We start from the raw sequence: 22,762 nt of genomic DNA on the forward strand, positions 1-22,762 counted from the left end.
GATCTTGGAAGGACAAAATATTGCCTTGGTATACAAGTCGAGCACTTGTCATCGGGAATTTTCCTCCACCAATCTACATATGCAGAAAAGGTTTTGAACAGATTTTACATGGATAAATCTCAACCATTGACTACTCCAATGGTGGTTAGATCTTTAGAGCCTAATAAAGATATATTTCGACCACGAGAAGATGATGAAGAAGTTCTCGGCCCTGAAATCCCATATCTTGGAGCAATTGGTGCACTTATGTATCTTGCAAATAATACATGGCCAGATATTGAATTTGCTGTGAATTTATTGGCTAGATTTAGTTCTGCTCCGATGGATAGGCATTGGAATGGGATCAAGCATATATTTCGTTATCTTCGTGGAACAGTTGATTTTGGGTTATGCTTCCCGAAAAACTCAACATCTCAGCTGATTGGATATGCAGACGCTCGATATTTGTCAGATCCTCACTTTGGAAAATCATAAACTAGATATGTATTTACATATTGCGGTGCAGCCATTTCCTGGAAATCCACGAAGCAAACTACAGTGGCAACCTCAACAAATCACTCGGAACTCATTGCAATTCATGAAATCAGTAGAGAATGTATTTGGTTGCGGTCTATCATCAAGAATATTCAAGAATCATGTGGATTACCGGACATCACAAGAAATCCTACTGTCTTGTTTGAGGACAACACTGCATGCATTGATCAACTTAAGGAATGATATATCAAAGGAGACAGGACGAAGCACATTTCACCAAAATTCTTTTACACTCACGAGCTTCAAAAGAATGGAGAAGTTGATATACAACAAATCCGATCATGTGACAACCTTGCAGATTTATTCACGAAATCATTACCGAATTCAACATTTGGTAAATTACGACATAACATTGGAATGCGTCGACTCAAGGATTTGTTGCAACAAAATTCAGATAATGATTAGTTTTCAAAAGATAGATTGTACTCTTTTTTCTTCGTCAAAGTTTTTATCCCACTGGGTTTTTCTTTGACAAGATTTTAACGAGGCAATCTATGATCCATACTATCATAGCAATCAAAGAAGAGTGTTGTAAATTGATTGTTATATAGTTAGTCAATATTGCAATAGTTAGGTTATGCATAGATTTGTAGAAATTGTTACCTTGCATTTAATACTTGCTCCCTTTGTTTTACTATAAATAGATTGCATTTGTGAATGAAAATTTTGCACCGACCAATTCTTTCTATGCTCATATTTCCCTCTCCCTTGATCTCTAATTTAGTAGCTCTTTTATAGTTACCATTATTACTAGTATATTACAACAATAGTCACATTTTAGTGATGCATATTCTTGTAGACTGGATTTTCTTCAATTTCGCAGGATTTAAAAAACATGAAGGGATATCAGGAGCCTGGATACAAGTATTAGCTTTAAGAGGTGAGCCTAACAGTAATTAAATTGTTATTACGGTATAATGCAGTTTTTTGTATTCGTTGTGGTGGGGTGACTTGAAAATATAATATGTATTGTCTATTGAAGAAAAGTTTTTAATCGGATCGATGCAAGGAAGAAAGTAATAGAAACAAATTTATATATATGCACATATATTTATAAAAAAAAAATTAACAGTTTATATTAAATTATTAGTACATGTACCATATCTACCAAAAAATTTGGATACGTTCCCCTTATGCATATATTATATAATAAAAATATAATGTTAAGCTAATTTTTATAAGAGCTTAAAAAATCCTAAAATTGACTTTAAAAAATTATAAATAATTATCTAAAACTAAGCGACTTTTAAATATAAAATTAAGACTATTTTCGTAAATACAGGGGATTAATTTTATTATTGCAAAAGATTCAATATATAAAATCTTAATAAATTTAGATAATTTTCCTAAAATTATAATTTTAGGAATTATTTTCTTTTTTTATAATACAAACAAGACTGGCCAGAGTCAGTTTTTTTATTGAAATTACATAAGGTCTAATAAAATTTGTATTTATTTATTATCTACCAATTTGTAAATGCCGTGCATAAATGTCTTACAAATATAAACTAGTACAACATTAATACATTTAAATCATATAAATTATAGTTGTTAAAAGGTGAAGTAATTTTTTTAACCCGATGTCATTATATCGATTAACGAATTATCTTTTAGTAATTTTTTTTATCTCAGTTCAATAATATAACTATTTTGATATAATCACTAACATTTATTATTTTGTTTTAACTCGAACACCGTATATATCTACTCAACCATTATCTTCTACTTACTTACTGTATCCGGTTATATATAACTTTGTTCAGGGTTTTATAATTTTTAACGATAATATTATATAAGATAATTATGTAAAAATAATAAATTAATTAAATGAGGGCAATTATGTAATTTTATCAAATACCGACCGCCTATCAAATTTTTAATATTTTTTCTATTATAATATAGTATAAACCGATCGACTACCAAATATTATCAGCTGATAAAAGTTTGTCCCAAAACCATAAAAGTTTGATATAATATAAATTAAGTAAAAAATACATTAATAATTAAGCAAGCATAATTAAGTTCATCAAATTCCAATAATTAAGTAATTTCATCAAGTATCGATCGACCGAGTACCAAATTTTTAATATCTCGTCTATTATAATATAGTATAAGTATCAATAGATAATTTAGTATATATTGATAGATAGATAAATAAATCGATAGATATATTAGATTATTATTTACTGCTCCTTATATCTTCAAGAAGTGAGGTGTTTCTTTTAGGATTGAAAAAACAATAACGTGTTTTAGTTGAAGTAGATAATTTATTAAGTAAGAGTAATTATTTTGATTATTATAATATTGTAAAAATAGTATAAATTAATTACATATCAATTTAATAGGAAAAAAAAATATTTAATTTTACTCTCGGTTCAAGTAAATTACAAACTTCATTAGTTTGTCATGGCAATTGGCAAATATATTTTCCGCTAAGATTAGAAAGGATAACATGAATTATACGGTGGACTCCGAAGCTCTAGAGCAAGAGCACTCTCTCTCTCAAGCTCGCATAAAAATTTCTGTAATTACTTGCTCAAATTTTGGTCAATACAATATTTTTTTATTCGAACTAAAATAAGGATAATTAAGTAAAAGCAACAATATTAATTAAGTAAGGATAATTAAGTAATTTCAACGAGTATCGACCGACCGACTACCAAAATTTTAATGTTTCGTCTATTATAATATAGTATAAATAGTTTTGTTTTAGACTGAATAATTAGTATATATGATTTTGTTTTTGTTGGTCGAATTGTATTTTTATTTTAATTTTGTGTTAGTCCGAATCAATTGTATACTGTATTTTTTTTATCGTGGATTAATAAAATATATTATTTTGTTTATCCAAATTCATTAGTATAATTTTTTAGGAGGATTGATAGTATTATTATTTTATCTTAACCCGAGTCACATTATATCAACTAAATCTTAATAATTATATTTAGTTTGCTTAAATTTAATTTAGCCCCAAGTAAAAAATTAGAATAATATAAAACTCGATATGAATTAAAATTTAAATTGGTAGAATAAGTTAAATTTAATATAAATTATAATGCTATAGAGTTCGATATAAAATAGAATTGAAATTGGTAAAACAATAGAGGAAGTTGACTTCAATATCAATTAGAAGTAGAATTGATCGACCCACTAATCGGAATTAGAATAACTAAGTAAGGGTAATTAAGAAAATTGAGCAAATACCGACTATCCGACTACAAAACTTTTAATATTTCGTTTATTATAATATAACTAGCTTAAATCTCGTGCAATTCACGGGCTTTCTTTAATATTTTAATTTATTTTGAATTTTTTTTAATATTAATTTATTAATTTGAATTGAATCGATAGTGCATTTTTGTTGAAAATAGAAATTGGTTATAAAAAAATTAAAATGTCATTATTTTATTTTGTTAAATAACTACGTTCGTGTCATTTCTGGAAAAAAGAAGAAGCGAGGTTAGGTTAGAAAAAAATTAATAATCCGTGAATGGTTTTATAAATATTATATTTAATTAAATTTACTGTATAAGTCAAAAAAGTTATATCATTAGTAAATAAAATATTCGTCAAAAAAATGAATTAGTAGGTCGTATGACCCGTTAATAAATGAACCGGGTTAATGTTAAGATTTTGAGTGTAAATAATTTTCTTGGGTTAGTGTCAGATCTAAAATTCGACCTAGGAATATGATCCGACACAAATCCGAACCGTATCCCGAAATTGACAACCCTAATATTTTTTTTTATGATTTGTAGTATTTGATTTTGAAATATTAGTTTTGAAAAAAAATCGATATATATATAATTATTGTCTTTATTGTAAATTGACAGGTATAAAAGAAAATCTTAGTTTTTATCATTACCTTCAAATTCAAATATGATTTTAATAATTAAAAACAACAACTATTTTTTATTAACAAAATTTCCTTTCTTTTAGTTTTACTCTTTTTGGTTATTTGTTAATCATCTATTCGCCAATGAACTTGGAGAATAGGAAAACAAAGAGAATTGATGCAGGTGATTAGACAAACAACAACAATAATTGTTATAGTAGAAGTCAACTTCAATATTAAGTATTTTGTTTAATTAATTAGTAAAGAATAACTACCAAACAATTAAGTAATTTCAGCAAGGACCGACCACCAAATTTTCAATATTTCGTCTATTATAATATTATAATATTGTATAATGTAGTATAGTATAATATAGATAGATAATATAGATTTTAGAAAGTCTCAGAAATATTCGAGAACCGGATCGAACTTGACAGAAATTATCTTATCAGCTCCAATAATTCGGAAACAGGAAAACATAAATATTAAATGATCATATTTATATTTTTCATTGAAAAAATCTATTTAAGACAAGCAGAAAAAAGAAATTCAAATAAGATTCGCCGTTTAAAAAGGTTCTTTATAATTTCAAACACATTTAAATTTATCAAAAGTGGATATATAAAAGTTGTGGCAAGCCTTCTTCCTCCTTTCTTCTCATTTCAATTGCCTAAACCTATACACACAAACACAAACCTATACACACAAACAAACAAAAATGGGGAAAGATCTAAGCAACGATCAAGTCTCATCAATGAAAGAAGCGTTCACTCTCTTCGACACCGACGGCGACGGCAAGATCGCGCCGTCGGAGCTCGGAATCTTAATGCGATCTCTCGGCGGCAATCCAACGCAAGCTCAACTCAAAACGATCATCGCCGATGAGAAACTCACCGTCGCTTTCGATTTCAATCGGTTTTTAGAGCTCATGTCGAAGCATCTGAAGCCTGAGCCGTTCGATCGGCAGCTCCGAGATGCGTTTAAAGTGATAGATAAGGACGGAACTGGTTTTGTGGCGGTTACGGATCTGAGGCATATACTTACGAGTATTGGTGAGAAATTGGAGCCTGCTGAGTTTGATGAGTGGATCCGTGAAGTTGATGTTGGATCTGATGGTAAAATTAAGTATGAGGATTTTATTGCGCGGATGGTTGCCAAATGATTCTGTGAGTATTTTGTTTACTTTTCGAGTTTTCGGAGAATTATTGTGTTATGTGTGTGATGTTAGTTTGTTTTTTTTTGTGTGAATTAGTGATGCGGATGTTATAACTATGTGGACTTGGTTGTTGTTATATTTGCTTCTGATTATGTATTGTGTGATAAATAAGTTTCATTCACCTTTACGTAATTGATAATGTGCTGCAATATTATTCAAGTAGAATGTTGTAGTTATGTGGGTATTTTGTTTATTTACTTTGTTTAGTCTATTGTGTGATAGTTACTAGTGATGCGGATGTTATGATTATGTGGTCTTGTTGTTATATTTGCTTCGATTAGTATTTATATGATTATGTGTGGTTCGACATTATCATAATTGCTAATATGATGGGATTTAATTGGAGTAGAATGTTGTTACTCGTTATAAATGTGGATATTTAGTTTATTTGGTTTTATTAGCCTATTTTGTGATAGTTAAAAGTGTGAGATTTGATTTTGAGAAAATTAAAAACATAATTTGACAGTATGTTTTTATGTGCTTGAAAGATGATGAGGATTGTGGACTTGTATATCATTGGAGTTTTGATTGTTGTAGTATATGCTAGTTGTTGGTGTTTGTCAATAAGTGAAATAGATGCATGTGAAAATTTGAATATGTGGGACTGTTGTGGCTTCTAGTGGTCCTTGTATTACTTACTTTTTAAGAATTCTAGACTTGTTATGTATATTATTAACGTTTTAATTTTGTACAAGTTCTTAGTAGGTGCGAGTGAATCTATGTAGAAATATAGTTTTGTAACTTGTTGGCTCTAATAATTAATTGATTAATAGTCAATTGTATGATATGTGATAGTATTAAGTCCAAGCTAATATGCCCTCAATAGATTACGTCCCATCAGTAGAAGCTCGAGGCTGGAGGGAATTATGTCAATATGCTACAAAATTTTATTGTAGACGTGTAGTTGTAGTGCTGAAATTTGGGGAGGGCAGATAAATTGAAAATATGATGAGTTATTCGAAATAGAGTTAACTATTTTGAGAGGGTAGATTAGGAAATAACTCAGAATAGAAGTAGGAGACCAAGGTGTGCTAGCGTTAGCGTTATCTTTCCTGTTTTTCCCCTATTTTTTCGCTAAGCAAAACCAAAATGAGGCCATTGCTATGTGATTGAAGTTGGTCATGTCTGTTTCGTACTTCATTTCCGTTTGATGTTAAAAATGTTGTAATTTTTATTTTTTTATTTTTTTATTTTTCTTTTGTGTTGTGGCAGATCTTTGATGAATTAAATGCATCACTCAGGGATATTTTCCCTGTTGTTCTATACTTGTTCTAAACTGGCAGTCACAACAGTTATGTTTTCATGTTTAGGCAGTTGGTCAAATACTCTTATGAACTGATTCTTTTTTGAACCAGATTTAACCTGAGAAGATCTATCTTATTTAAATAACAATCTAACATTTCAAATAATGTCCTCAAAGTCCTTTTTAATTAGTCTGGAATTGTCTCAAAATATGAGAAAGAATTTGGTAAACAAAGAACCATTCGTGGCAGATCTGTCCAAATTCTGACCCTCTAGAGTAAATTTTGTTTAACCATAAAGAAAGCCTAGGGCATTTATTGGCTTAAACGATCTGACTATCTGAGTGTCTGACTGGTGTTGCCATAGGAAGGTGATTAGAAACCTATAATGAATGTGCTTGCCATTTTAGTTATGTTTTAGTAAGTGTAGGCTTGTAGCCACTAACCAGTCCCTTGTTCAAGTTTTACTATCACATTTTATCTATGTTTTGGGGTTACATAGAATGTTAGGGATATCCTTTAATGTTGTTATTTAAAGTTGTGCCTGGTTTGAACATGAGAATGTAACATCCGATACTTATTTAATGCGTAAAAAACAATGTTGCTAAAATATAGGGACATAACTAGATTCCACATTAACCCTAGTTCTAATCAGTTTTAAGCTTTTGTTTGTGTTTACACTTTATTGTACTTGAATATTAGCTGATGATCCAATCTTTGCTAGTGATTAAATATACAGTTAAACCTCGATTAAGTAATATCCGATAAAGTAATAACCTCGCTTAAGTAATAATTTTCATCGGTCCCAACTTGGGCCAATGTTGTAAAGTAATATTCTCGCTAAAAGCATAAGATAATAAAAAATTCGAAAGTCATTAAGGGCCCAAGTAATATGTAAAGTAATAATTCCATAATTATATATATATATATATACTGTATAATGTATATGATTACAAAATTTAATTCTTATTAAAATATGAATCTATTGTAGCTTGTTTCTTCTTTCCACCAAAGCCAAAATTAGTCTCGTCCTTGACTTTATGTAAAGCAAAAATAACTCCTGGTATGTTTTGCTCGTGTTGTAACAAGTAATTGTTCAAAGTGGTGAGTGCTTGAAATGCTTCCTTTGATGACACGCTTGGGATGACATTGCTATCGTCGGGTTCAGGATCAGTCCCTTCATCAGTGCTCATTACCGACTCAATGATTTCTTCATCCGTAGGTGATTCCATAACCGCATCATTCTCGTTTGGATAGTTTAAGAGATGCTCGACATCCATCACATTCCTATATCGTAAATTAGAGATAACTTCATTTAATCCTTCGACACCTTCATTTATTTCTCCAAGTTCTTGTTCATCATTTTCTTCTGAACGAATCTTGCAATGCCGAAAACAATTTGCAATTGTGGTTGTTTTCACATCAATATTCCAAGCCATGTTAGCAAAACTAATAGCATTCAAGATATTAACTTTTTCAGGATTTGTTGCATTAACTTCAAGACTTTGCAACATGCTAGAATATAGACGACGCCGATAGTGAACTTTAAATGCTCCTTTCCTTTTTCTTGAATGATTTCTCCAGACATATTAACTTTATCTTGCCTTTGAAGAAACCACTCAAACAAAACTTTCTCTAACTCTGGATATTTTGCTGATTTGTGTTTTTTGACATCACTTTGTTTCCTCTCGTCGGACAAGTATTCCGAGGCTCTCTTGAGTGTGTTTGATATAGTTGATTGACTGATATCTAAGTCATATTTTTGATGTACCCATGCTTGTAAATCTTTCTGGCTTACACCCGGATTCTCCTTTTTATATTCACAAATAGCACTCCTTATCTTATCTGTGATTGCTGATTTTTTCACTCCTTTTAGATGATGCGAAGACATTGGTGTATACTGTAAAACAAAGTTGATATTGTATGTGTCTGTAGTGTACCATTCTATCATTTTATATAGTTAATCACAAAGTCTTATCATTAATATTATGGTGTCTCTTCATGTATTTTTATTTAAGAATTACAATAAATATTAGATGGTTGAGTTTCAATACAACGTACACAACACATGTTACCTTTATGTACTGATCTGGTGCAATTTTAATATGCATGCATCTAGTTTTTGGATATAAGTAATCATAATAAAAGTAATTTTAGATCAAATACATTGCATGTGATTAATTCTAGTTTTTATACGTACATTATATATTATACTGTACCACGTAAACATAAAAATTCGGTAAAGTAATAAAATATTACTTTATCGATAAAGTAATAAAATATTATTATATCGATAAAGTAATAAATTCGGTAAAGTAATATTTTTTCCCGGTCCCAAGGGTATTACTTTAAAGAGGTTTAACTGTAGAATCAAAGGTCATTCTTGAGTCTTGACAACAACATTTATTATTACAGAATTGCAGAATTCTATTAATTGGCAATAGTATAAATTTGCTCTTTGATTTTCCATACTTATTCAGAATTCATTTACTCTTATGTTTGCAGAATTGCAGGTGAACTGAAGTTGTGTTATATTTCTAGTTCAAGGATGGACCAGTCTTTTTGCTCTTTGGCGCATTAGTCTTTTGTTTGCCTCCGTAGTATGGTTGTGTTTTCAATTGACAGCTTTCAGTTTATGTCTGTCATTTGTTCTAACAGTGAACAATGTGTGCATCCAACTTCATTGAAATTAAACATGTATGTGATTTTCTAGCTTTTCAGCTCTAATTTAGGAGGCTCCTGGTGTATGAAAACATGTTTCTTGGGTTGATGTGTGTGTTGTGTGAATAATCAGTGGCATCAAACCCTGGGGCGAATCGTTTTGTGTAATCGCTTGAATTGTAGCCTCTAATATCTTCTCTTTCGAATTATGTTAGTTTATCAAGGCGTTTTGCAACAGTTTCCATAAAAATTGTGTTTCACACTTCACTTCTCCAAGTCAAGACATAATTCTGATGAAAAATGTCGGACACCTTTGAATAATATCTTCTCAGGAAATTTCAAAGTCTCATCATTAAACTTTTGTTAGCTTCAGAATTATTACATAAAAAAAATTGAAGAAAATTAAAAACAGATAGATTGAATTAAAAAATAATTGCGATGTATTTTATCCATGCGATTAAAATTGAATTTTTAATCTTTCAATAGTTATATTAAAATTATATGTAATTAAATGAAAAGCCTACTCGTTATTATTTTTAGTTACATAAATCGAAACACTTTAATAGCAAACAATAATTTATATTTAGCACATTTTATTTTTTTTATATATAAAAAAGATGTGAGTTTTACATGTTAAATGGTCAAATTAGCTTTCGAGATCATGTCAAAACTAACGGCGTTTATTTTTATTTTTTTTACGGTTGCACACTAATTGCACTGGTTTAATAACTTCAGAAAAACAAAGTGCATCCGACAAAAAAAACAAAGTGCAAATATTAGATTTCAGGTACACAAATGCAAAAATCAAATACATCATGGACACAATATGCACTTTACTTAAATAAGAGCTGAGGGTGCCCTAAACAACAATAACAAAAGGTTCACGGATAAAAGCCCAAGATTAGCCCAAAGTTGCCCATATAAATAACCTAATAAACCCTCGACGATAAACCCTTAAAATCGCCAACGAGTGTGTCCCTCTGTAAAATTATTTGCCAAAGCCAAAGGTAATTTTATAAAACCCTCTTCAGAATTTACTTACATTCAACTTTTAACCGTTTCTTATACATTCAGTAGCAGCAGCAGTAATTTAGAATTAAGGAGAACAATATGGCGACCTATGCAGCTATTAAGCCGGCTGTTAAGCCTGGTTATGAAGATACTCAGGAACCTGCGCATAAAGTCAGAATCACTCTGTCTTCCAAAAATGTTAAAAATCTCGAAAAAGGTTTATTATTTTTTCTTTTCTCCATGCATGTATTTCTGTTAATTTGGTGGTTAATGTTACGTTTATTCTGTGCTTTTTCGGTATTTGGAATTTATTTTAATTTGAAATTTACGGTAATTTGTACATGAATGACCTTAATTTTATACGGATGTATGTTTTAGTTCTGTTTTGTGCCAACGACTTATCTTATTACATAATTTGCAGCTCTTTGTTATGGAATAATTGCATTAGTGTCTTGAATTATTTTCTTGCTATTACTAAAGAGCTTTTACGGACAATAGCTTTGTTTCTATCCGTAGTTACAAATACTCTTGGTTATTGAGGTTATGTTTAAATTTTAAATAAGGATATGATTAGCTTTTTTCCAAGTACATTGAGTAAATGTCTTAGGACACTTGTTTTTATTGACGTTGACATATTACACGGGCATTGCTTTCTATATCATTAACAACTATTCAGTTCAAGGTTTTGTGAAGTGGCATATACTGGCAAATTAAGGTTGTTATGAATCTTGTTATCTATCTTTTGTTCAATACTTAATTGTTTATTTAATTATGTGTTTAGTGTGTGCTGATTTGGTTCGTGGAGCAAAGGACAAGACTTTGAAGGTTAAGGGACCGGTGAGGATGCCAACCAAGGTTCTCCGTATTACCACAAGGAAGGCTCCCTGTGGTGAAGGTATTATCGTCTATCTTGATTGAAATTAAGTTTTTCAAAACTAGTTGAATACAAAATTTACATGCACTTGTTACTTTTGCTGTTTCTAAAGAAAAAAGCTAAGCAACACTCTGGAGTCTGGATCTCATTTTGTTGTAATATTGCTCTACTATTCACGTCTGCTTCTTAATAAATTTGTGGTGCCATAAGTTTAATTAAAGAGTCATTGCTTTTGAAAGATGGGATATTTGTTATAATAACCATATAATGGACAAGGTTCAACAAAAAATCTTATTTAGAAATCTATTACTTTTGGAAGCTGAGGATTATGAGACAAGTTTAATAAAAGTTATCCTTCTTCCATTAGAAGAATACTGTGTCCAAATTACATTAAAAGTTAAAAATTTGGTAAAAGAAGTTGGGTTGTTTTCTAATGATGATTTATTATAATTTATAACCTTGGCCATCATTGTTAGGTCTAATCCCTTGTAAAGAAGATTCAACAGATGTTATCTGTGCATCGTAGAAATTATCATTATCACCAGTCCAAGTCATGATATATCGGACTAATTTCTGAAAATCAGTCGTTTTTTAATCATAGATAGCTTGTCTTTCGGCAATGGGCTTTGTAGTGTATATGTATATTAAGCTGAATTCTTATTTGAGCTACACCTAAACAGACTAATTTGATTCTTCCAAATAATGGTTCAATACTTGTTAGTGATCTTAACTTACTGGTTTTGTATGTGGACTTAATGTATTACCTCGACTAATCTTCATTCTTCACCCTTCTCTCTGTTTCTTTGTTATAAATGGAGTTTGTGATGCCTGTTGGTAGATATTCTATTTTTTATTTGATATTCTTTTCCGAAATTTATAGGAACCAACACGTGGGACAGATTTGAGCTTCGTATCCACAAGCGTGTTATTGACCTATTTAGCTCCCCTGATGTGGTGAAGCAGATTACTTCCATTACCATTGAACCCGATGTTGAGGTTGAGGTCACCATTGCTGATCTCTAGAAGATCCCACTTTCGTGATAGATTTTTAGATCAGTCGATTTGCGTTTCTTAAATATCCTTTTGAAACCAGTGTTATTTTTATTGTCTCGAGAAATTTGTTATCGAGTAATTTTGTTATGACAACGTACAAGTAAAATTTTGAAGTAAAAACAAATTTATTTAGCATTTCAAAAGTGAGTGTATTGTTAATCTCTGTTTTCAGAATGCAATTTGACAGTGATAGGATCCTTCAATATCTCTCTGTTATATCGCTAGTTGATTTTTACCGGATTTGTCTAGTATGTGCCCATAAACATATGTTAAGCACTAAAATTTATAATTTTAATGCATTTTGATTGGTGTGATTGTTGTGAATGTAGACGGTCCACCATTATAAAGAAGTATAAACCAATCAAACCCGTGAGCATACCATAGAAAAACCATTTTTAGTTAGTCCCGCATTCTTCTTCTAGCTTGCAAAGAATTCAAAGAACGCGGCTTAATTCTAAATTCTAATAACAAGTTTATGTGTTATATTGTAATTACTTCATAGTTTAGTATAACTAATCGAGTAAGCTTCGTAGGTAGTTGTATAATAGTCGAGGTGTCTGCTGCGGCGTGTGTTAAGCCTAATAGGTATATGAGAGTCGAGGTGCCTAATAGATAATAGTTGAGGAGTTATTGTATCTGTTCCTCATAAAAAAAATGGTTAATGATACAGTTAGCCGATGAATTCTAACTTAATCATTCCATCGCTACAATTCATCCAGTCGAAGTCACTACAAACTTCAAATTTGAAAATAAATAAAATTTTAACAAGTTAATAGAAAACCTGTATTTCTCCGACAAGTTCATTGTGTGAAAGACATTCAAGTCAAAAAGATGAATTAAGGTGTAAATGTTGGATGATATGGATTTTTCTAGCATGTTAGTGCTTGATGAGGTGTCCAAAAAGTATTGGTGAAGAACTCATTAATAATGATGAATCCCTTGTATGCACGAACATCTCCACCAATAAAATTTTTACAACTCATCCATCACACTTTCTTAGCATGTGCCCACCAGTGTTACAGAAATCGGCCGTATCACCGATAAATCGGCCAAATTAGGGTTGCCGATATAATTAAAGTGAATCGGTTCAAAAAACGTATTTGTGGAATCGGGTCAAATTTCGGGTCAAAATCGGAAAAATTACCAGATCAAAACCAGATTTCAATCTTTGTTTTATGATAATTAAAAAGGAAAGAATGAAACGGGAAGCGTAAAACGAGTCCCTTGAATGATAAAGAATGAAAAAGCTTAAAACGAAGAACCATAAGACGATGTACAGAAGGGGAAGCCGGAAAAGGGAAGAATAAAAGGGAGAAGAAGATGAGAATCTATGCACTTGTATACTTTTTTAATGAATAAAGCATAAATAACAAAGTCTTACTCCGATAACACTTTATGCAAACCTATACACTATATTTTAGAGTTGTAGTACAATGTACTTTAGGCTGTAATACAAGTACAAGGACTTTGTTCAAAATATATTAATAATATATATTGCTATGCCCAAAAATTGGTATAAACAATATTCAGGTTAAGATTAATAAAATGAGCAGAATCAAAGGAGACACGCCTGAAATTGAGGAAAAAGATAAGATTGACTTCCCATAAATAGAAGGCGCGCCCAAAGATTGCGCCCCATTGACTGAGTAGCTGATTAACAGTTGTGATTATCATGTATTAAAGGCGCGCCCTCAAACATGGTAGAGGAGGCGCGCCCAATTTTCGAAAAGGAGGAAAGAAATTTCTTAGTTGAAACCTGTTAATCAATGGCGACCAATGGCGACCTATGCAGCTATTAAGCCGGCTGTTAAGCCTGGTTATGAAGATACTCAGGAACCTGCGCATAAAGTCAGAATCACTCTGTCTTCCAAAAATGTTAAAAATCTCGAAAAAGGTTTATTATTTTTTCTTTTCTCCATGCATGTATTTCTGTTAATCTGGTGGTTAATGTTACGTTTATTCTGTGCTTTTTCGGTATTTGGAATTTATTTTAATTTGAAATTTACGGTAATTTGTACATGAATGACCTTAATTTTATACGGATGTATGTTTTAGTTCTGTTTTGTGCCAACGACTTATCTTATTACATAATTTGCAGCTCTTTGTTATGGAATAATTGCATTAGTGTCTTGAATTATTTTCTTGCTATTACTAAAGAGCTTTTACGGACAATAGCTTTGTTTCTATCCGTAGTTACAAATACTCTTGGTTATTGAGGTTATGTTTAAATTTTAAATAAGGATATGATTAGCTTTTTTCCAAGTACATTGAGTAAATGTCTTAGGACACTTGTTTTTATTGACGTTGACATATTACACGGGCATTGCTTTCTATATCATTAACAACTATTCAGTTCAAGGTTTTGTGAAGTGGCATATACTGGCAAATTAAGGTTGTTATGAATCTTGTTATCTATCTTTTGTTCAATACTTAATTGTTTATTTAATTATGTGTTTAGTGTGTGCTGATTTGGTTCGTGGAGCAAAGGACAAGATTTTGAAGGTTAAGGGACCGGTGAGGATGCCAACCAAGGTTCTCCGTATTACCACAAGGAAGGCTCCCTGTGGTGAAGGTATTATCGTCTATCTTGATTGAAATTAAGTTTTTCAAAACTAGTTGAATACAAAATTTACATGCACTTGTTACTTTTGCTGTTTCTAAAGAAAAAAGCTAAGCAACACTCTGGAGTCTGGATCTCATTTTGTTGTAATATTGCTCTACTATTCACGTCTGCTTCTTAATAAATTTGTGGTGCCATAAGTTTAATTAAAGAGTCATTGCTTTTGAAAGATGGGATATTTGTTATAATAACCATATAATGGACAAGGTTCAACAAAAAATCTTATTTAGAAATCTATTACTTTTGGAAGCTGAGGATTATGAGACAAGTTTAATAAAAGTTATCCTTCTTCCATTAGAAGAATACTGTGTCCAAATTACATTAAAAGTTAAAAATTTGGTAAAAGAAGTTGGGTTGTTTTCTAATGATGATTTATTATAATTTATAACCTTGGCCATCATTGTTAGGTCTAATCCCTTGTAAAGAAGATTCAACAGATGTTATCTGTGCATCGTAGAAATTATCATTATCACCAGTCCAAGTCATGATATATCGGACTAATTTCTGAAAATCAGTCATTTTTTAATCATAGATAGCTTGTCTTTCGGCAATGGGCTTTGTAGTGTATATGTATATTAAGCTGAATTCTTATTTGAGCTACACCTAAACAGACTAATTTGATTCTTCCAAATAATGGTTCAATACTTGTTAGTGATCTTAACTTACTGGTTTTGTATGTGGACTTAATGTATTACCTCGACTAATCTTCATTCTTCACCCTTCTCTCTGTTTCTTTGTTATAAATGGAGTTTGTGATGCCTGTTGGTAGATATTCTATTTTTTATTTGATATTCTTTTCCGAAATTTATAGGAACCAACACGTGGGACAGATTTGAGCTTCGTATCCACAAGCGTGTTATTGACCTATTTAGCTCCCCTGATGTGGTGAAGCAGATTACTTCCATTACCATTGAACCCGATGTTGAGGTTGAGGTCACCATTGCTGATCTCTAGAAGATCCCACTTTCGTGATAGATTTTTAGATCAGTCGATTTGCGTTTCTTAAATATCCTTTTGAAACCAGTGTTATTTTTATTGTCTCGAGAAATTTGTTATCGAGTAATTTTGTTATGACAACGTACAAGTAAAATTTTGAAGTAAAAACAAATTTATTTAGCATTTCAAAAGTGAGTGTATTGTTAATCTCTGTTTTCAGAATGCAATTTGACAGTGATAGGATCCTTCAATATCTCTCTGTTATATCGCTAGTTGATTTTTACCGGATTTGTCTAGTATGTGCCCATGAACATATGTTAAGCACTAAAATTTATAATTTTAATGCATTTTGATTGGTGTGATTGTTGTGAATGTAGACGGTCCACCATTATAAAGAAGTATAAACCAATCAAACCCGTGAGCATACCATAGAAAAACCATTTTTAGTTAGTCCCGCATTCTTCTTCTAGCTTGCAAAGAATTCAAAGAACGCGGCTTAATTCTAAATTCTAATAACAAGTTTATGTGTTATATTGTAATTACTTCATAGTTTAGTATAACTAATCGAGTAAGCTTCGTAGGTAGTTGTATAATAGTCGAGGTGTCTGCTGCGGCGTGTGTTAAGCCTAATAGGTATATGAGAGTCGAGGTGCCTAATAGATAATAGTTGAGGAGTTATTGTATCTGTTCCTCATAAAAAAAATGGTTAATGATACAGTTAGCCGATGAATTCTAACTTAATCATTCCATCGCTACAATTCATCCAGTCGAAGTCACTACAAACTTCAAATTTGAAAATAAATAAAATTTTAACAAGTTAATAGAAAACCTGTATTTCTCCGACAAGTTCATTGTGTGAAAGACATTCAAGTCAAAAAGATGAATTAAGGTGTAAATGTTGGATGATATGGATTTTTCTAGCATGTTAGTGCTTGATGAGGTGTCCAAAAAGTATTGGTGAAGAACTCATTAATAATGATGAATCCCTTGTATGCACGAACATCTCCACCAATAAAATTTTTACAACTCATCCATCACACTTTCTTAGCATGTGCCCACCAGTGTTACAGAAATCGGCCGTATCACCGATAAATCGGCCAAATTAGGGTTGCCGATATAATTAAAGTGAATCGGTTCAAAAAACGTATTTGTGGAATCGGGTCAAATTTCGGGTCAAAATCGGAAAAATTACCAGATCAAAACCAGATTTCAATCTTTGTTTTATGATAATTAAAAAGGAAAGAATGAAACGGGAAGCGTAAAACGAGTCCCTTGAATGATAAAGAATGAAAAAGCTTAAAACGAAGAACCATAAGACGATGTACAGAAGGGGAAGCCGGAAAAGGGAAGAATAAAAGGGAGAAGAAGATGAGAATCTATGCACTTGTATACTTTTTTAATGAATAAAGCATAAATAACAAAGTCTTACTCCGATAACACTTTATGCAAACCTATACACTATATTTTAGAGTTGTAGTACAATGTACTTTAGGCTGTAATACAAGTACAAGGACTTTGTTCAAAATATATTAATAATATATATTGCTATGCCCAAAAATTGGTATAAACAATATTCAGGTTAAGATTAATAAAATGAGCAGAATCAAAGGAGACACGCCTGAAATTGAGGAAAAAGATAAGATTGACTTCCCATAAATAGAAGGCGCGCCCAAAGATTGCGCCCCATTGACTGAGTAGCTGATTAACAGTTGTGATTATCATGTATTAAAGGCGCGCCCTCAAACATGGTAGAGGAGGCGCGCCCAATTTTCGAAAAGGAGGAAAGAAATTTCTTAGTTGAAACCTGTTAATCAATGGCGACCAATGGCGACCTATGCAGCTATTAAGCCGGCTGTTAAGCCTGGTTATGAAGATACTCAGGAACCTGCGCATAAAGTCAGAATCACTCTGTCTTCCAAAAATGTTAAAAATCTCGAAAAAGGTTTATTATTTTTTCTTTTCTCCATGCATGTATTTCTGTTAATCTGGTGGTTAATGTTACGTTTATTCTGTGCTTTTTCGGTATTTGGAATTTATTTTAATTTGAAATTTACGGTAATTTGTACATGAATGACCTTAATTTTATACGGATGTATGTTTTAGTTCTGTTTTGTGCCAACGACTTATCTTATTACATAATTTGCAGCTCTTTGTTATGGAATAATTGCATTAGTGTCTTGAATTATTTTCTTGCTATTACTAAAGAGCTTTTACGGACAATAGCTTTGTTTCTATCCGTAGTTACAAATACTCTTGGTTATTGAGGTTATGTTTAAATTTTAAATAAGGATATGATTAGCTTTTTTCCAAGTACATTGAGTAAATGTCTTAGGACACTTGTTTTTATTGACGTTGACATATTACACGGGCATTGCTTTCTATATCATTAACAACTATTCAGTTCAAGGTTTTGTGAAGTGGCATATACTGGCAAATTAAGGTTGTTATGAATCTTGTTATCTATCTTTTGTTCAATACTTAATTGTTTATTTAATTATGTGTTTAGTGTGTGCTGATTTGGTTCGTGGAGCAAAGGACAAGATTTTGAAGGTTAAGGGACCGGTGAGGATGCCAACCAAGGTTCTCCGTATTACCACAAGGAAGGCTCCCTGTGGTGAAGGTATTATCGTCTATCTTGATTGAAATTAAGTTTTTCAAAACTAGTTGAATACAAAATTTACATGCACTTGTTACTTTTGCTGTTTCTAAAGAAAAAAGCTAAGCAACACTCTGGAGTCTGGATCTCATTTTGTTGTAATATTGCTCTACTATTCACGTCTGCTTCTTAATAAATTTGTGGTGCCATAAGTTTAATTAAAGAGTCATTGCTTTTGAAAGATGGGATATTTGTTATAATAACCATATAATGGACAAGGTTCAACAAAAAATCTTATTTAGAAATCTATTACTTTTGGAAGCTGAGGATTATGAGACAAGTTTAATAAAAGTTATCCTTCTTCCATTAGAAGAATACTGTGTCCAAATTACATTAAAAGTTAAAAATTTGGTAAAAGAAGTTGGGTTGTTTTCTAATGATGATTTATTATAATTTATAACCTTGGCCATCATTGTTAGGTCTAATCCCTTGTAAAGAAGATTCAACAGATGTTATCTGTGCATCGTAGAAATTATCATTATCACCAGTCCAAGTCATGATATATCGGACTAATTTCTGAAAATCAGTCATTTTTTAATCATAGATAGCTTGTCTTTCGGCAATGGGCTTTGTAGTGTATATGTATATTAAGCTGAATTCTTATTTGAGCTACACCTAAACAGACTAATTTGATTCTTCCAAATAATGGTTCAATACTTGTTAGTGATCTTAACTTACTGGTTTTGTATGTGGACTTAATGTATTACCTCGACTAATCTTCATTCTTCACCCTTCTCTCTGTTTCTTTGTTATAAATGGAGTTTGTGATGCCTGTTGGTAGATATTCTATTTTTTATTTGATATTCTTTTCCGAAATTTATAGGAACCAACACGTGGGACAGATTTGAGCTTCGTATCCACAAGCGTGTTATTGACCTATTTAGCTCCCCTGATGTGGTGAAGCAGATTACTTCCATTACCATTGAACCCGATGTTGAGGTTGAGGTCACCATTGCTGATCTCTAGAAGATCCCACTTTCGTGATAGATTTTTAGATCAGTCGATTTGCGTTTCTTAAATATCCTTTTGAAACCAGTGTTATTTTTATTGTCTCGAGAAATTTGTTATCGAGTAATTTTGTTATGACAACGTACAAGTAAAATTTTGAAGTAAAAACAAATTTATTTAGCATTTCAAAAGTGAGTGTATTGTTAATCTCTGTTTTCAGAATGCAATTTGACAGTGATAGGATCCTTCAATATCTCTCTGTTATATCGCTAGTTGATTTTTACCGGATTTGTCTAGTATGTGCCCATGAACATATGTTAAGCACTAAAATTTATAATTTTAATGCATTTTGATTGGTGTGATTGTTGTGAATGTAGACGGTCCACCATTATAAAGAAGTAAAAACCAATCAAACCCGTGAGCATACCATAGAAAAACCATTTTTAGTTAGTCCCGCATTCTTCTTCTAGCTTGCAAAGAATTCAAAGAACGCGGCTTAATTCTAAATTCTAATAACAAGTTTATGTGTTATATTGTAATTACTTCATAGTTTAGTATAACTAATCGAGTAAGCCTCGTAGGTAGTTGTATAATAGTCGAGGTGTCTGCTGCGGCGTGTGTTAAGCCTAATAGGTATATGAGAGTCGAGGTGCCTAATAGACAATAGTTGAGGAGTTATTGTATCTGTTCCTCATAAAAAAATGGTTAATGATACAGTTAGCCGATGAATTCTAACTTAATGATTCCATCGCTACAATTCATCCAGTCGAAGTCACTACAAACTTCAAATTTGAAAATAAATAAAATTTTAACAAGTTAATAGAAAACCTGTATTTCTCCGACAAGTTCATTGTGTGAAAGACATTCAAGTCAAAAAGATGAATTAAGGTGTAAATGTTGGATGATATGGATTTTTCTAGCATGTTAGTGCTTGATGAGGTGTCCAAAAAATATTGGTGAAGAACTCATTAATAATGATGAATCCCTTGTATGCACGAACATCTCCACCAATAAAATTTTTACAACTCATCCATCACACTTTCTTAGCATGTGCCCACCAGTGTTACAGAAATCGGCCGTATCACCGATAAATCGGCCAAATTAGGGTTGCCGATATAATTAAAGTGAATCGGTTCAAAAAACGTATTTGTGGAATCGGGTCAAATTTCGGGTCAAAATCGGAAAAATTACCAGATCAAAACCAGATTTCAATCTCTGTTTTATGATAATTAAAAAGGAAAGAATTAAACGGGAAGCGTAAAACGAGTCCCTTGAATGATAAAGAATGAAAAAGCTTAAAACGAAGAACCATAAGACGATGTACAGAAGGGGAAGCCGGAAAAGGGAAGAATAAAAGGGAGAAGAAGATGAGAATCTATGCACTTGTATACTTTTTTAATGAATAAAGCATAAATAACAAAGTCTTACTCCGATAACACTTTATGCAAACCTATACACTATATTTTAGAGTTGTAGTACAATGTACTTTAGGATGTAATACAAGTACAAGGACTTTGTTCAAAATATATTAATAATATATATTGCTATGCCCAAAAATTGGTATAAACAATATTCAGGTTAAGATTAATAAAATGAGCAGAATCAAAGGAGAAACGCCTGAAATTGAGGAAAAAGATAAGATTGACTTCCCATAAATAGAAGGCGCGCCCAAAGATTGCGCCCCATTGACTGAGTAGCTGATTAACAGTTGTGATTATCATGTATTAAAGGCGCGCCCTCAAACATGGTAGAGGAGGCGCGCCCAATTTTCGAAAAGGAGGAAAGAAATTTCTTAGTTGAAACCTGTTATGTGGTAAGCCTTAGGGCGCGCCTTGGGCAAGAAAGGCTCCTTGGACGGATTACTTGGACATGATTGCTTTGATAGACCTACACTTTGGCCCGGACAGAATTGGAGCGAGCCCTAACGATGAATAATTTAGGGTGCGCCCTATGATGTAGAATGATATAAGAAGAGACCAAAGGCTGATGACACAGGGCGGCGCCAACATACAGGAATGTAAGGGCGCGCCCTTAACTTCTACTTGACATATAAATGCAACTTTGATATGCTACTTGGATGGATTCTCTGGAAGATTCAAGGAAGATGGAGAATGTTATTACTAACCTATTTGATGCAGGTACTCTATTGAAGAACTCCTTCCTGTAGCACATCTACAGGAAAGGCGGTGTTCGTGGTCAGAGACCTCCGGGGGTATGCCTGGACTGAAGGCCTCCTCCTGTAGTCAATGGGTGTCCTCATTGGGGATGTGAGGTGAAACCTGGTGTGTGCTTTGGGAGCTCTGTCTCTGTAGTCAACGGGTGTCCTCGTTGGGAGACTTTGGAGTATCCTGCACTTTGCACCCAAAAGCTTGGGATCACTTGTCCTGCAATCTGGTAGGGGCTCCCTATCGGGGGACAAGGACGCGTCCAACATTTGGGGTGAACCACGGCTATACCTGCGTCCGTGGACTAGAGAAACAGCTGGTAGCGGAGGGTTATCCTTGGCCAGGGAGATGCCTTATCCGTGAAGTCTCGAAGCTGCGGACGAGCCTTGGGCCTTTGTGGTTGGGCCTCATCGGCGGACATTCCTAAAGCTAGTAGAAGACGGTTTCCGGTGGGTTTCCTATTGGGCCTCGGGATAAGAAATCTAAGCCCATTAGGTTTCTTGTTCCCCAAGAACTACGTGGGCTTGATCCCCTATAAATAGGGGTACGTAGGCACATTGTGAAGAGTCAGAAGCGAGAGCGCAAAGGAGCCACCACTAACCCTAAGCAATCTCAGCCCCCAATAATCATCACCACCAAACACTGTTCATCTTTTCCGACGAATACTATTCATCGGATTCATCGGTTACTGTTCACGTTTTCGACGAAGAACTGCCATCACAGATCTTGTTTCCGGCTACTAACCTCAAGTTTTGTTGTTCCCAAATTCCTCCGTCAACAAATTGGCGCTAGAAAGAGGGGCTAATCAAGATCTACATCTGGGAGGAAGGATGTCTCAATATCATGATGGAAGTTTTTATGATGGAAGTTCTGAAGAAGATTCTGATCATGGCTATGAATATAAACCCTACGTTCCGCCAATGACTGATCGTCTCACACCGGACGTTGGAGGACAGCCACCTGTGCTCATCAGCAACGCCGACTTTTTGGAACAACTGTATCGCATGGGCGA

General features: G+C 32.7%; 5 protein-coding genes across 6 annotated transcripts; 4 read left to right on the forward strand and 1 right to left on the reverse strand.

Moving 5' to 3' along the window:
- Positions 1–4,967: 4,967 nt before the first annotated feature.
- LOC141690227 (putative calcium-binding protein CML13) lies at positions 4,968–9,724 on the forward strand. Of its 2 annotated transcripts, none has more exons than XM_074494922.1 (2): positions 4,968–5,535; positions 9,340–9,724. In XM_074494922.1, the coding sequence occupies exon 1, from the start codon at positions 5,088–5,090 to the stop codon at positions 5,529–5,531; it is 444 nt and encodes a 147-aa protein (XP_074351023.1). In that variant the 5' UTR covers positions 4,968–5,087; the 3' UTR covers positions 5,532–5,535; positions 9,340–9,724. The 2 variants fall into 2 exon arrangements, with proteins under 2 accessions (XP_074351023.1, XP_074351022.1); XM_074494921.1 differs by having other exon boundaries at positions 4,970–5,535; positions 9,332–9,724.
- Positions 7,786–8,340, reverse strand: LOC141692012 (uncharacterized). The gene has a single exon (XM_074496759.1). It carries the CDS (start codon positions 8,338–8,340, stop codon positions 7,786–7,788), a length of 555 nt encoding a protein of 184 aa, XP_074352860.1.
- Positions 9,725–10,460: 736 nt separating the features above from the next.
- On the forward strand, positions 10,461–12,567 carry LOC141693471 (small ribosomal subunit protein uS10y-like). The gene is made up of 3 exons (XM_074498577.1): positions 10,461–10,715; positions 11,280–11,393; positions 12,253–12,567. The coding sequence occupies exons 1-3, from the start codon at positions 10,598–10,600 to the stop codon at positions 12,393–12,395; spliced, it is 375 nt and encodes a 124-aa protein (XP_074354678.1). The 5' UTR covers positions 10,461–10,597; the 3' UTR covers positions 12,396–12,567.
- Positions 12,568–14,201: 1,634 nt separating this feature from the next.
- Positions 14,202–16,171, forward strand: LOC141693564 (small ribosomal subunit protein uS10y-like). The gene is made up of 3 exons (XM_074498705.1): positions 14,202–14,319; positions 14,884–14,997; positions 15,857–16,171. Exons 1-3 carry the CDS (start codon positions 14,202–14,204, stop codon positions 15,997–15,999), a joined length of 375 nt encoding a protein of 124 aa, XP_074354806.1. The 3' UTR covers positions 16,000–16,171.
- A 1,634-nt stretch (positions 16,172–17,805) lies between these two features.
- LOC141693604 (small ribosomal subunit protein uS10y-like) lies at positions 17,806–19,773 on the forward strand. The gene is made up of 3 exons (XM_074498751.1): positions 17,806–17,923; positions 18,488–18,601; positions 19,461–19,773. Exons 1-3 carry the CDS (start codon positions 17,806–17,808, stop codon positions 19,601–19,603), a joined length of 375 nt encoding a protein of 124 aa, XP_074354852.1. The 3' UTR covers positions 19,604–19,773.
- The last annotated feature ends 2,989 nt before the right edge of the window (positions 19,774–22,762 follow it).

Source organism: Apium graveolens, chromosome 10 (genome assembly GCF_009905375.1).
Source record: "Apium graveolens cultivar Ventura chromosome 10, ASM990537v1, whole genome shotgun sequence".
Lineage (NCBI taxonomy): Eukaryota > Viridiplantae > Streptophyta > Magnoliopsida > Apiales > Apiaceae > Apium > Apium graveolens.